This window comes from Thamnophis elegans, chromosome 12, assembly GCF_009769535.1.
Source record: "Thamnophis elegans isolate rThaEle1 chromosome 12, rThaEle1.pri, whole genome shotgun sequence".
NCBI lineage: Eukaryota > Metazoa > Chordata > Lepidosauria > Squamata > Colubridae > Thamnophis > Thamnophis elegans.
The window spans coordinates 45,537,756-45,553,774 of record NC_045552.1 but is presented as its reverse complement, the minus strand read 5'-3'; the positions used below and the strand labels follow the sequence as shown (position 1 = coordinate 45,553,774).

Sequence of the window (16,019 nt, the reverse complement as noted above, 5' to 3'; positions counted from 1 at the left end):
ATGGTAGGAGACGAAAGGTCCCATTCCACTTTGAAAACTAAAACTAAATTAATCAGTGGAACAGAAGTTGCCTCCAGAAGTTGTGAATGCCCCAACACTGGAAGTCTTTAAGAAGAAGTTGGATAGCCATTTGTCTGAAACAGTGTAGGGTTTCCTGCCTAGACTGGGGGTTGGACTAGAAGACCTCCAAGGTCCTTTCCAACTCTGCTATTGTATTAAAACCTCATGACCCTATTTTCCATGGGAGCATCTCGGGAAGTTCCAGGTGGCTGGCGTTCCCAGGTGGTTTAACATTGTTGGGTTTCTGGTGTGGAGACATTCTGACCATTCAGATAGGTCAGAACCTATAGGAGGAGACCTATAGACAAATCTGTGCTCAGATTTGGACCTTGGTGTTCATGATGCCCATGTTGGCCAGCCCTAGATCTGAAAGTGATGATCTGGAACCTTGGAATAAGATAACACAGAATGGTCGCTAATCGGTCGGTCGTAAGTAAAGGACTTCTTGTAACTGAGGACCTTGTGTTTTCTTGACATATATAAAGATGGTCATGCTGAAATCCTCTTTTTTCTCTTCTCTTTTCTTTCTTCCTTTCTTCCCTTCCCTCTTTCCTCCTCTCCCCTCCCCTCTTCTCTTCCTCCCCTCTCCTCCTCTCCTTTCCCCTCCTCTCCCCTTTCCCCTCTCCTCTCCTCCCCTGCCCTTCCCTCCCTCTCTCCTCTCCTGCCCTCCCCTCTCCTTCCCCTTCTCTCTTCCCTTCTCTTCCCTGCCCTCTCCCCTCCCCCTCTTCTCCTCTCCTTTCCCGAGACAGCTCAGAAGGATCGCAAGTTTGCCGACTATTTAAAAACCCAGAAGTTAACGCCCAACCTGCAGCATTTCATTCTGCATTCCATTGCGATGGTCTCGGAGGCCGATTGCTGCACCATAGATGGGCTGAAGGCCACTCAAAAATTTCTACAGTGCCTGGGGCGCTACGGCAATACCCCCTTCTTATTTCCTTTGTACGGCCAAGGGGAAATCCCTCAGTGTTTTTGTCGGTAAGTTATTCTCTCTCTCTCTCTCTCTCTCCTCTCTCTCTCTCTCTCTCTCTCTCTCTCTCTCTCTCTCTCTCTCTCTCTCTCTCTCTCTCTCTCTCTCTCTCCCTCCTCCCTCCCTCCCTCCCTCCCTCCTCCCTCTCCCTCCCTCCCTCCCTCCCTCCCTCCTCCCTCTCTCTCTTTTAGGCACTCTAGTTCGTTTTTTAAAAACTGTCTTTCTCGTATTCCTTTTGACGTATCTTTAAGCGTTTGAGTTGGAAAATATGCACCTGCTGTTTAAGCAAATATGGCTCGTAGGCCTTCTGTTGCTTTGGACTCAGATGAACAGAAGTCAAGAAAGTGACTCTTAGTTGGGAATCGTTGCAGCATCCTATAGTCACGTGATCAAACTTTGGGTACTTGGCAACTGGCATGTACTTATGACAGTTGAATGGTCCTGTGGTCACCATTGGTAACTTTCCCAGCTGGTAAGCAAAGTCAACGGGGGATTTGCTTAATGACTTTATGACTGTCTTAACAGTTGTAGCAATTATCTTAACAGTGGTGGCACACGTCATTAAATGGGGCACAACTCACTTAACAACTGTCTTGCTTAACAACCAGAGGTTCGGTCTGAATTATGGTTCTTAGTAGAGAACTAACTAACTACTATTTGTATCTAATACTCTCTTACTGCATATTCATCAACTTATACGCCAGTGAGTCTTTCTTTCAAGATTCCCTCCGCTTTAGAATTCTTTTATTTTCAAAGTACACGGCTTCCTTCGTCCTTCTACAGGCAGTCCTCAACTTACAACAGTTCATTTAGTGTCTGTAAAGGTTCTGAAAACGGCACTGAAAAAGTGACTTATGACCATTTTTCACACGACTTCTCCGGCATCCCCATGGTCTTGTGATCAAAATTCAGACGCCTGGCCACCGACTCATATTTATGATGGTTGCAGCATCGTGCGATCCGCTTTTGCGACCTTCTGACCAGTGAAGTCCCCGGGGAAGCCAGATTCACTTAACAACCATGTTACTAACTTAACGTCTGAGTGATTCACTTAACTGTGGCAAGAAAGGTTGTAATATCAGGTTGTAAAAACTCAGTTAACGAATGTTTTTTGCTTAGCAACAAATTTTGAGCTCAATTTTTGTTGCACATCAGGACTACGTATGGGCTGGGGGTTGGACTAGATTAGGCGTCACCAACCTTTCAGACCTCAGGGGCCACTAAATTCATACGTTTAAATCCCGTGGACCCTAATATGATCTCCCCAATGACTGGCTGCGTGGGTGTGGCTAGGTGGTCATATGACTGGGAGGGTGTGGCCAACTCATGTCACTCATGTTAAGGGGCGCCTCACCAGCTTCTACTTGCCCCTCCCCTCCCAGCCACTCCTCGCCTGCCTACCTGGGCTTCTTAGGGCCCCAACAGGAACAATTGTTGGAGCTAAGCAGCCACCAGGAGAAAGAGTTGGCAAAACAGCTCATTTCTAACTGGATCTGACCGAAAAGGAGGCTCAGCAGAAGCACCTCACTGAGGACTACGAGCATAGGCTTTCCAAGCAGAGGGAAGAGCTGCGGGAGTGCAAGGCCAGGGACCGGCGCCTGGAGACTCAGCGGGCTGAGATGGTCAGCCAGTTCCAGGCCATGATGCAGTCCCACTGGAACGAGGCCCTCTGGCTCTTCACCACCAGCAGTGCTTCCCTCTCGCCTTCGCCCAAAGCCCAATACCAGACCCCAAGTCGGAATTTCTGCCCCTCTCCGACCCACACAAAAAGAGCCTGAAGGGGGAGACTCTCTGCAGCAGCACAACCTTCATTGCACGTAGTTTGAGGACCCCTGATTTAGAGCAATATAAAAAATGTAAATAGTTTTTCTGCAGACCAATATTTGGTGACTGCTGGACTAGATGGCCTGCAAGATTCCCAGGAAGAGCATTCAACCGGTCTAGCAAGTGGCAACAACTCTGCCTATACATCACAGCCTACAATTTTTTTTATCGCCGGGTTATCAGGATAAGGTGTCACTTGCCCTGTGATTTCTAACCGCCTCTTCATATTCTCTGTTAATGTAACCCTCTTAAGCGTTCCTTGCGCTCCGTTATCCTGTGTCTTCTCATCAAGGCTACCGTTATAAACGGCATGCATGCATATTTATGTGAATGATTCAAAGACATTTGTAAGTCATATCCTTGCATTCCGAATGAGCTGGGCATCAACTTATATAGAGCCGAGGTAGCGCAGTGGTTAGAGTGCAGTACTGCAGGCCACTTCAGCTGACTGCTATCTGCAGTTCAGCGGTTCAAATCTCACCGGCTCAAGGTTGACTCAGCCTTCCATCCTTCCGAGGTGGGTGAAAAAGGACCCAGACTGTGGGGGCAATATGCTGACTCTGTAAACCACTTAGAGAGGGCTGGAAAGCCCTATGAAGCGGTATATAAGTCTAACTGCTATTGCTATTGCTAACTCTGCAACGTTGTGAGCCAACCCAACTTCTTCTTCTATTACTATTACTATATTATTACTATATTAGACTTTATTCATTAAACATGAAACTCAGCCAACTGAACATGCATTACAAATACCAGTGACTGGTGCTAATGGTTGATACGGTTTGCTGCCAGCGTCCTAGGTATCAACCAAGTATCTTCTTAAAATATAAGATGTTCCGAGTAGCGCAGTTTTTTGCAGTTCCACTGGTGTTATTGCAGGAAGCTGCTATTTGTGGGTGTATCCTGTAAAATTCTTGGACATGGTGCCAAGTGCCCTGATGACAGTGGGTATCACTGTTATATGCTTCATCCATAGCCGTGTAGTTTCGATGGCCAGGTCGCGATATTTCATGATTTTTTCTAGTTCTTGCGATATCAATAAACTGTACACTTCGGCCCTCCACAACCATGATATCTGGCGTGTTGTGTTCCAAATGATGATCCGATTGTATTTGAAAGTCCCACAAGATCTTCACCTTCCCATTTTCGATAACTTTTTCCACGTTATGTTCCCATGACTTTCTGGATACGGGTAAATCATATTTTTTACATAATGACCAGTGGATTAATTTAGCAACTCAGTCATGTCTAGCTTTGCAATCAGTTTGTGCAATTTTGCTGCATTCACATATTAAATGTGAAACAGTTTCGACTTTGTTATTGCAAAGTTCGGCAGTTTGGGTTGTCAGTGGATTTTTGTATCTTCGCTTTCATGGCATTCGTTTGTAGCGCTTGTTCTTGAGCAGCCAGCATTAAACCTTCCGTTTCTTTCTTAATAGTTCCCATCTTAAGCCACGTCCATTATTATTATTGCGTGGTTAATCTTTGGTGAGATTCACAGCCTTTGGGGCTGGTTGGTAGCTCAACAGCTCGAGTCCTAACTAAGGACCTAGGAACTGTTAACGTCGGAGAATATAAGCTGTTCCAAGTAGGGCGGTTTTTTGTAGAATCAGAATGTTCAAGTCTGATAAATTTAAAATTTCCAAATAGTGAGGTAGCCCTTTGGGTATTGCTCCAAGGGCTCCAATTACTGCTAGGTTGGCAAAAGCCGGGATAAGTAATGGGAGCTCACTCCATTACGTGGCGCTAGGGATTCGAACCTCCGAACTGCCAACCTTTCTGATCAACAAGCTCATCAAGTATGGTGTGTTAATAAGGTGAAGGAGTGGGAAATTTTGCTGGATCCAGTTTGATGCGGATAATCCCAGATAGCATTGAGCTTTTGCCAAGACCAAGGGCTAAAAAGTTTTCCTGATATTTGCTTCTTGCTTTTCTTTGGCTCCAGTGTAGAAGATGACAACTTTTTAATTGTTCGATTCCTGTACATAACTCAGGCCTAAAAGAAAGCTGGCGAAAAGTACAGAATCTTAACTAACTTGGTTTCTTAGTAAATAAATAAATAAATCCTTTAATTTAACTTTCTCCAGTCATGCTAGACCTCTTTCCCATTACCCCGGACAATCCTGGCACTGCCACCTCACATTTGAAGACGCAAAGTTCATTAAGGCTGATTTAATCATGACTGCGCATGTTTTAATGTGCGGGTTCTCTCCATCTGCAAACACAAGACCTCTCTGTCTCCTAGATCCTTGACTTTACAAGATACGCAGAGGTGTTAATTGGCAATTTAATAATAAATGACACCCAATTTCAAGCATGATGAAAACCTTTATCACCACTTTTAAAGAGCCAATTTGCATTCTGTGCCTGCCTCTCGCAAGGAAGGTAGAAGGAAGAGAACAGGAGCTTCTGTCTTGAGTTGCAGAAAGAAGAGTCTTAGTTGGTGGGAAATGAGCGGCTAGGACCATGATGACAAACCTGTGGCATGCGTGCCCAAAGTGGCACACGGAGCCATGTTGCCTGGCATGCCCAGCATCGCCCGTTCCTTTTCTGGGTTTCTGGCGGGCACGATCAGCTGGCATCTGTGCGTGCGGCAGTGCTGGAAACCGGAAGAACTGGTTTTCCATTTTCTGGCTTGAGTGTGCATGGGCATGCGCAGCAGTAAGCGGAAGACTGGCATGCGTGCCGGAAACTGGAAGTTCGTTTTCTGGCACGCGCATGCTCCTCTTCCTGGTCGCGGCCCAGACAAACACGCATGGGTGAAGCGCTCCTTTTTCAGCACTTGGATTTCCCTGTTGGTGAAGTGCTCCCTTTTGGGACTCATTGCACCGCCCACCCGCATGTGTGCGCTTCCTTTTCGGCTCTCGGTGCCCAAAAGGTTCACCATCACTGGACTAGGATATCAACGCAAAATGGAAGAAACTGAATTCAAAGCAGCTTCTGAAATCACCACTACAGGGGTCCTCCACTTATAACCACAGCCTGGAGAGGAGCCTCTGGTTGCCACAACCCTAATTTTGATCACGTCACGTGTTTGTGACAGATGTTAAGTGCATGGGCTGGTTGTACGTCACAGTAAAATGGGCAAAATTTGCTTAACACTTAACAAATTTCTCGCTCCATTGCTGTCGTAAATCGAGAACCACCTCTATGCAGTTAGTTCATTTCCTTTTTTTTTTTAGACTTTGCATCTATTTCAATTTTTTTTTATTATTATATGGTAGCAGAACTTTTAACCATAGCAATGAAATTGTTTTGGTTGAATCTCTTTCTGGAGTGAGTTTTGCATTCTCAGGATGTGTGTTAAAGTATGAAACATGGCCACACTAGTGTTTGGTGGAGGAGTGTGTTTCTTTCCTTCCCTCTTCCACCCACTCCCTCCTTTTCTTCCTTCCTTCCCTCCCTCTCTGCCTATCTCCTTCCTTCCTTCCTTACCTCCCTCCCTCCCCACTTCCTCTTCCCCTCCCTCCTTCCTTCTTTTCCTTCCTTCCCTCTCTGCTTGTCTCCTTCTTTTCCTTCCTTCCTCTCTCCCTCCCTTCTTCTGTCCTTCCCTTCCCCACTCTCTCTTCCCCTCCTTTCCTCCTTTTCTTCCTTCCCTCCCTTTCTGCCTCCTTCCTTCCTCTCTCCCTCCCTTCTTCTGTCCTTCCTTCCTTCCCTCCCTCCCCACTCCCTCTTCCCTGCCCTCCCTCCTTCTTTTCTTCCTTCCCTCCCTTTCTGCCTCCTCCCTTCCCTCCTCTCTCCCTCCCTTCTTCCGTCCCTCCCTCCCTCCCGCCCCATTCCCTGTTCCCCTCCGTCCCTCCTTCTTTTCTTCCTTCCTTTCTGCCTTCTTCCTTCCTTCCTCCCTCCCTCCCTTCTTCCGTCCTTCCCTCCCCACTCCCTCTTCCCCTCCGTCCCTCCTTCTTTTCTTCCTTCCCTCCCTTTCTGCCTCCTTCCTTTCTTCCTTCCTTCCTTCGAATCTTACTTTGGGACAAATCAGTGAAGTGAGACAATCCATCACGTCCGAGACCTGCTGTCCAGTGATGGATGGATAGATTGGTAAAGTAACTCAATAATCTTCCCTTTTTTTCCTCTCGGTTATTCACAGATCAGTGAGCGCTGTCGTTAATAAAGCTATGGAATGCTTTTGTTGTCCTTGCCCGCATTATTTCTCAAGTTTTGACAGGACAGGCCTTTTAATTTGAAAATAACCTTTGTGTTGAAACATGCCTCCTAAGCACACAAAGGCCTTTGTGAGAGTTCCCCTTCACAATCCGTTTGGAGGAAACAGTTTCTCGGGAAATACCATTCAGAATACTTGGGAGATTTTGTTGTTGTTGTTAAATAGTCAGTTGCTGTCCTCAACTTACACAAGTTTGCTTAGTGACTTTTTCGACGTTACAACAGCCCTGAAAAAAGTGACTTATGACCGTTTTTCACACTTACGACTGGGGCCACATCCCCGTGGCGATCAAAATTCAGACGCTGGGCAGTTGGCTCACGTTTATGAGTGTGGCAATGCCCGCAGGGTCATGTGACTTCCTTTTGCGACCTTCTAACAAGCCAAACCTAAATTCACTTAGCAACCATGTTTCTAACTTAACAACGGCAGTGATTCACTTAACCAATGGGCAAGAATGGTCGTAAAATGATACGCAACATAGTTAATAAACGTTTAGCAACGGAAATTTTGAGCTCAATTGCGGTTGTAAGTTCCTGTGTTTAAGATAGACAAGATGATTAAATCCAACTCCTGGTCGAGGGATCTCTTGATTTTTTGGTGTTTTTTTAAAAAATATTCTCTAACACCCAATCAGATCAGATACTCAGGTGCTTCTGGAGGAACAATTCTGCTCAGGTTCCTCCTAGGACAGTGGATGGCTAAGAAAGCCAGCATGGCGTAGTCTTTGGGAGCATTCACACAACACATTAAGCCAAAGAATCACCTTATTGGTAAACTATGTTGGAGAAGTTAGTGTCGTTTATGAAGCCATACATCCCTTTCTCCTTCAGCTAAGCAAAACAATAAGATGAGGCTCAAGGTTGACTCAGCCTTCCATCCTTCCGAGGTCGGTAAAATAAGGACCCACTGTTTACTGTTGGGGGCAACAGTAAACCGCTTAGAGTGGGCTGTAAAGCACTGTGAAGGAGTATAAAGGTCTAAGTGATATTGCCTCCCTCCCTCCCTGCCTCCCTTGTCTCTCCTCCCTCCCTTCCCTCCTTCTTTGTCTCTCCTTCCTTCCTTCCTTCCTTCCTTCCTTCCTTCCTTCCCTCACCTTCCTTCCCTTCTTCCTTGTTTCTCCTTCCTTCCCTCCTTGCCTCCCTGTCTCTCCTTCCTTCCCTCCTTGCCTCCCTAGTCTCTCCTTCCTTCCCTCCCTCCCTCCCTCCGTGCCTCTCCTTCCTTCCATCCCTCCCTACCTCCCTTGTCTCTCCTTCCTTCCCTCCTTGCCTCCCTTGTCTCTCCTTCCTTCCTTCCCTCCTTGTCTCTCCTTCCTTCCCTCCTTGCCTCCCTTGTCTCTCCTTCCTTCCCTCCTTGCCTCTCCTTCCTTCCATCCCTCCCTACCTCCCTTGTCTCTCCTTCCTTCCTTCCCTCCCTCCTTGTCTCTCCTTCCTTCCCTCCTTGCCTCCCTTGTCTCTCCTTCCTTCCTTCCCTCCCTCCTTGTCTCTCCTTCCTTCCCTCCTTGCCTCCCTTGTCTCTCCTTCCTTCCCTCCCTCCCTCCTTGCCTCTCCTTCCTTCCATCCCTCCCTACCTCCCTTGTCTCTCCTTCCTTCCCTCCTTGCCTCCCTTGTCTCTCCTTCCTTCCTTCCCTCCCCCCTCCTCCTTGCCTCTCCTTCCTTCCATCCCTCCCTACCTCCCTTGTCTCTCCTTCCTTCCCTCCTTGCCTCCCTTGTCTCTCCTTCCTTCCTTCCCTCCCTCCTTGTCTCTCCTTCCTTCCCTCCTTCCTCCCTTGTCTCTCCTTCCTTCCCTCCCTCCTTGCCTCCCTTGTCTCACCTTCCTTCCTCCCTGTGGTTAGAATGCAGTATTGCAGGATAGTTCTGCCCATTGCCAGGAGTTCAGTCCTGACCGGCTCAAGGTTGACCCAGCATTCTAGCTTTCCAAAGTCAGTAAAATGAGGACCCAGATTGTTGGGAGTGATATGCTGATCTGTAAACTGCTTAGAAACGGCTGTAAAGCACTGTGAAGCGGTATATAAGTCTAAGGGCTCTTGCTAAGGGCTGGGACTAGAATAAGCATGAACCAGGTCTATCTCCCATCCAACTTGAAGAGTTATATATTTTAGCCTGATTTTACTTATTAGATATACAGGTAGTGCTCAACTTACGACCACAGTTGAGGCGAGAATTTCTGTTACTAAAGTGAGTTTTGCCTCATTGTATGACCTTCCTTGCCACAGTTGTTAAATGAATCACTGCAGTTGTTAAGTTAGTAACACAGTTGTTAAGTGAATCGGGCTTCCCCATTGACTTTGCTTGTCAGAAGGTCGCAAAAGGCTGATCCCATGGCCCCGGGACACTGCAACCGTCATAAATAGGAGTTGGTCTGAATTTTGATCCCATGACCATGAGTGGTAACTGTGAAAAACAGGAGTTACATTTTTCAATGCAAGGCTGGTGTCGGGGTGTGTGAGGCCTGGCTGCAACTGCCCAAAGGTAAATAGTAGGGCAGCTTCACCCTCCATCCTCATCCTAGCTTAATTTTTACCCTAGAGGGGGCGGTGTCTTATTAAGGCTTTATTTTGGGGTTAACACTTATATTGGCACAGGTGTAAAACTCAAGATAGAATGGAATGGAATGGAATGGAATAGGATAGGATAGAAATTAGAATGAAAGAATGGAATAGGATAGATATTAGAATGAAAGAATATAAAAGTAGAATAGAATAGATATTAGAATGAAAGAATAGAAATAGAATAGAATAGATATTAGAATGAAAGAATGGAATGGAATAGAATAAAATAGAATAGATATTAGAATGAAAGAATAGAATAGAAATAGATAGAATAGATACTAGAATGAAAGAATGGAATAGAATAGAATAAAAGAATAGATATTAGAATGAAAGAATAGAATAGAATATATATAGAATGAAAGAATGGAAAGGAATAGAATAGATATTAGAATGAAAGAATAGAATAGATATTAGAATGAAAGAATATAAAAGAATAGAATATATTAGAATGAAAGAATAGAATAGAATAAAATAGAATAGATAGAATGAAAGAATGGAATAGAATAGAATAGATATTAGAATGAAAGAATATAAAAATAGAATAGAATAGATATTAGAATGAAAGAATAGAATAGAATAAAATACAATAGATATTAGAATGAAATGGAAAGGAATAGAATAGAATAGATATTAGAATTAAAGAATAGAATAGAATAGACAGAATGAAAGAATATAAAAGAATAGAATAGATAGAATGAAAGAATAGAAGAGATATTAGGATGAAAGAATAGAATAGAATAAAATAGAATAGATATTAAAATGAAAGAATGGAATAGAATAGATTAGATATTAGAATGAAAGAATAGAATAGAGTAGATATTAAAATGAAAGAATATAAAAGAATAGAATAGATATAATGAAAGAATAGAATAGATATTAGAATGAAAGGATCGGATAGGATAGAATAGATATTAGAATGAAAGAATAGAATAGATATTAGAATTAAAGAATAGAATAAAATAGAATAGAATAAATTATCAGAGTTGGAAGGGACCTTGATGGTCTTCTAGTTGAACCCCCTGCAGGAAACCCTACACCACTTCAGACAAATGGTTATCCAAGTTAGGACTTACTTTTGGGGGAAGGTCGTAGTTTTGGGGGGAAAACACAGTACCTTGACAGCATCTGATAAAGATGCATTTGAATTGTTTTTATTGCCTTCTTCCCAATGTTCTGATCCAAGAGGCTCTCCGGGGCTTGTCAGCCTCCCGCCCGGCACCAGACACGCCAAGCCCGAAGCCTCTTGTAACATTCATGTTTTAATTAAAGAAAACAACCCGTTAGAGGCAGTTATTTTCTGCGGAAGAGTAATGAAGATTTATTTTAGGGAGTGACCTTCACTGGATTAGCTCTAGCAGTAATCAGTAGAATTAATAGAATAATCAAATTATATACAAACTCATAAATCACGGGGAACGGCGCTGTCAGAAGTTTGGCTATTAATGGGCCCCATTGTTGTGCTGTTGTATTAGAAATTGCAGCGGCTGATTTTTTCCCCTTCCTTTTTCCCCCTGCCGCGATAGAAACTGAAATGGCATTTGAAGGCTGGGGAGGAGGGGGGGCAGGGGGGAGCAGAGCGGTGACTAGCAGGGCAAAATTTTCACAACTGTTAATTTAGCTGTAATGTGGTTTGATGTCAGCAGGGCAGAGTTGAAGCGGAGTACAGAGCAGGCGTGATCTTTCAGCAGAGGTGGAATTATTGGCAGAGACAGTAGCCAATTAATTAGAAGATATCAGTTTAAATGTCTATTTAGGGTTAATAGTAATACTGAAGTACTTTGTGCTTGGGGCCCAGCCAAACCAGCCTCTTGAGTTTGGTGTATTTTAAATAAAGGAAGGGTGGGGGGAAATAAACATGGATATGATAATGGGGTTGGTTGTCACAACAGATTTCAACTTTTCTGATTTCTTTTTAAAAACTGTCTATTAATGCCATAGGGATGCGGTGGCTCGGTGGCTAAGATGCTGAGCTTGTCGATCAGAAAGGTTGGCGGTTCAAATCCTTAGCGCTGCGTAATGGAGTGAGCTCCCGTGACTTGTCCCAGCTTTTGCCAACCTAGTAGTTCGAAAGCATGTAAAAATGCAAGTAGAAAAAAGGAAGTAGCATTCTGTTGACCTTCGGCATTTAGTCATGCCGGCCACATGACCATGGAGACGTCTTTGGATAGCGCTGGCTCTTCGGCTTTGAAACAGAGTTGAGCACTGCCCCCTAGAGTCAGGAACGACTAGCACATATGTGCTTTACCTTTATTAATGCCATATTTCACCTCCTATCCTCCAACTATGAAAATAATCCTGGCGGCTCAGCTTTTCAACTTGTTGATTCAGCTGGATGTGGCAGGAGGGGAAAAAAGAAAAGAAAAGTAGTGATTTAACTGGAGGGGGTGGTGGAAATTACTAAGTGCTTTTGCTGTCATTGTGAGTTGCTGCATGTTGCTCGCTGTTTTATTGTTTTCAGTAGACGTTTCTCCAACAAACAAACGTTTAGTTTCCTCTGCTGGGTTGCCAAAAAAACTCTGCCTCCTATTAATTGGGAGAAACACATCTGATTATTTCTCTTTTGGAAAGACATATTTTTTTTTCATATTTTATAGACAAAAAAAGATCCAACCTTTTCATTCGGTGCTGCCTTTGGTAGTATTTCCCTCTCTTTGTTTTTAAGCTGCTAAGTCACTCTGGTTTTGTGTTGTAATATAGTTCCTTGTGTAGTGTGTCCCCCATGGCCTAGTTCATACTAGGGCATGCAGAGCCACGCTGAATCACACAGGAGAAAACAAACTCCTAGAACACCATAACATCCTGATAGTGCATAACATAACATTCTGAGATGTGCCCTACCATTGACGTCCAGGATTTGACCATATATAGACTGAGCAGTAGATTAGAAATTGTACTTTTACAGGCTGTTTTTACTCACATGCTATTGCTCCTCCTGCCTTTGTCCTATCTCAATAAAAGGGGCTCTCAGACCCCCAATCTGGGTCGCTCCATCCCAGAAAGTTCGTGTCTTGTCTTTTCTCAACATTGGCCTCATGGGCGAACCACGGGAACGTTACAGTTTTGCACTGGGCGACCTTTCTTTTAATTGAGAGAGGGACCTATATTGAAGGCACAAAGGCATTGTTTCAACATCTGCCACATCATTTGCCAAAAAACCCCGAAATGCACAGGTGTAATATAGATGATACCTTGCTTGACAGTAGTAACTGTGAGAAGGATCTTGGAGTCCTAGTGGACAACCATTTAAATATGAGCCAGCCATGTGCAGCAGCTGCCAAAAAAGCCAACACAGTTCTAGGCTGCATAAACAGAGGAGAGAATCAAGATCACGTGAAGGGTTAATATCACTTTATAATGCCTTGGTAAGGCCACACTTGGAATACTGCATCCAGTTTTGGTCACCACGATGTAAAAAAGATGTGGAGACTCTAGAAAGAGTGCAGAGAAGAGCAACAAAGAGGATTAGGGTACTGGAGGCTAAAACATACGAAGAACAGTTGCTAAAATTGGGTAGGTCTAGTTTAATAGAAAGAAGGACTAGGGGAGACATGATAGCAGTGTTCCAATATCTCAGGGGTTGCCACAAAGAAGAGGGAGTCAAACTATTCTCCAAAGCACCTGAGGGTAGAACAAGAAGCAATGGGTGCAAACTAATCAAGGAGAGAAACAACTTAGAACCAAGGAGAAATTTCCTGACAGTTAGAACAATTAATCAGTGGAACAGAAGTTGCCTCCAGAAGTTGTGAATGCTCCAACATTTTAACAGTTTTAAAGATGTTAGATAGCCATTTGTCTGAAACGGTATAGGGTTTCCTGGCTAGGCAGGGGGTTGGACTAGAAGACCTCCAAGGTCCCTTCCAACTCTGCTATTGTATTGTATTTGTCACTTGATCTTGATTGTTGTTTTCCAGCCAGGGATCTGGGATGACAATCTCTAATTGAAAGAGGCTATTTTTAAGAGCAGACCAGTAAGTCGGTGGATTTTTGGCAGTAGGAAGTGAAACGGCAATGATGGCAGGGGAGCCACCAGATTTTAAAAACAGAAATCACCCTGGTGCTTTTTTAATATGAAGCCACTAGTAACCGTTACTTAAATACAGACATTTGTACCTGTGTTCTGTTGATGTTTGTAACAAATCTCGAGGTGTTAAGACAGGAGTTGGCAAGCCGCGGCTTTCTTTCATCCCTCTCCTGCGGCTCCCTGTCACCAGTCGGCTCCACAATTGATAGGGCTTTTGGTTAGGATAGACAGAGGAAAAAGGATGCTGTGCTAGGTGGAGACTCTATGGTGGTTGTGGGGAGCCAGACTTCCAGTCGGCAGAGGAAAAAACACTCCATGCTAGGAGGAACTCTATGGTGGGGGAACCGGACTTCCGGTCAGCTCCAGAATTGAACCAGGGGCTTCCTGTTATGACCTTTATGGCTCTTTGAGTGTTTAAGGTTGCCGATCTCTATGTTAGGACATTATCAATACCATAACCGTTAACGATTTTGGGCACAAATATGTAAGTCAAAGCCTTTGCACCATGTGGTCGTGACACAAAATGCCATCCTCTACCTCATTTGCACCCAAGGAAGCTCATGGGCAGCTCTCAGAGTAATCTGATAGCCTTGTTTGGCTTCACTATATTGCCAAAAGTATTCGCTTACCCATCCAACTAATCAAATTCAGTTGTGAGCGAATACTTTTGGAATATATATTGGTTGATAGCCACATTGTGTGGAATCAGATTATCCAGTAAGCCACCAAAGGTGGTTCCTATTTGTCTACTTCCATTTTACACGCTTTTGAACTGCTAGGTTGGCAGAAGCTGGGACAAAACGGGAGCTCACTCCGTTGTTCGGTGCTAGGGATTCGAACCGCTGAACTGCCAACCTTTCCGATCGACAAGCTCAGTGTCTTAGCCACTGAGCCACCGCATCCTGTTTATATATAAGTGTGAACAGTACTTATATATACTTATATATATAACAGTGTTATATATATAAGTGTGAACAGTAAGTCCACACTTACTGTTAAATTGACCCAAATAGGTCAGGATGGCAAGCCAGCTCTAAACCAAGATTATTATTAGCTCAATTTCTACCTTGATTTCCCCTTACATGATATGCAACTGTGCCTGGGTGATTTATTCCTAAAATATTGTATTAAATTAACAATTTATTGGAGGTTGCAATTCTTCCTATTTCATGGATCAATTTAAATAAATTGAACGTTTTTGTTTTAAAAAAAAGAAAATAGCCCTAAAGGGCTCTAAACCTGATGCCTTGTTTTCTTGATTTCTGACGTTTCTTTAGGATGTGTGCAGTATTCGGTGGGATCTATTGCCTCCGGCACGCCATAAAGTGTCTTGTGTTAGACAAAGAACTTAGAAGGTAAGTCTTGAGCGAGGTAACCTTCTCTCTCTCTCTCTTACATAAATGCAACTACGAGATGAAAAATGCCAGGGTCTTCTTTTTTAAAAAAAACGATTCTTCAAAGATCTTCCTTGGTATTAATAACACATCAACCTTGATTAAAAATAATTTGTGTATAGGTCCTCCAGAACTGGGAAAGTGGGTTTAGAATAAAGAAACTAAATTAATTTCCCTCTGATATTACTGCAGCCTCCTGATCACCCAAGCTTGGAAGACAGATCATTTTCAGTTGCCAGGGGTTTGGTGATGAGTGATGTTAGTTTTCCTTGTGGCCTTACCTACTCTAATTGATTTTCATCAGATGACAACAAAGCCCTCTGTTATTGCATTTTTTTAAAAATGAAGCTCACCTAAAGATTCATCAGATTAATCTCTGCTGATAATGCATGTCACTCTAAGAGAAAAAAGCTTTAATGAGTTTTTAGGTAGATTGTTGTCATAAACCACGCTGCCCTCTTAGCCTAGAATGAATTATTTTTCCACCAGTATTGGGACTTTTGAGCAACTTTTTTTTTGTAAAGTTGGAACCAAATCAACGGATGTTTGGGGGCTGCAAAATTTATACCAGTGGGATGGTGCAAAGCACAAAATGTGACCAGCTTGTTCAGTGTACTAAAGCATAGGGTGGTTAAATGTTGTGATATTATATTATAGTGCCTTAACCAGAATTTGAGTTATTTAAATATTTATCTATCTATATAAATGGCTGTGTGTGTATGTTCCAGCATAACTCTGGAACGCCTCGAGCAATATAGCAATATAGCAATAGCAGTAGACTTATATACCGCTTCATAGGCCTTTCAGGCCTCTCTAAGCGGTTTACAGAGAGTCAGCATATTGCCCCCAACAATCTGGGTCCTCATTTTACCCACCTCGGAAGGATGGAAGGCTGAGTCAACCCTGAGCCGGTGAGATTTGAACCGCTGACCTGCTGATCTAGCAGTAGCCTGCAGTGCTGCATTTAACCACTGCACCACCTTGGCTCTTCAACCAAACTTGGTACACAGATGACTTACTCTCTGGAAGCAAATACTGTGGGTGTA

The 16,019-nt window shown here is 43.8% G+C and overlaps 1 protein-coding gene across 1 annotated transcript in view; it reads left to right on the top strand.

Moving 5' to 3' along the window:
- The window catches only part of LOC116516136 (rab proteins geranylgeranyltransferase component A 1-like), a 49,412-nt gene that overhangs the window by 32,569 nt on the left and 824 nt on the right, over nucleotides 1-16,019 (top strand). Inside the window, 2 exon segments of the mRNA XM_032228540.1 lie at nucleotides 810-1,035; nucleotides 14,857-14,934. Of these exon segments, the coding sequence (XP_032084431.1) occupies nucleotides 810-1,035; nucleotides 14,857-14,934 (304 nt within the window).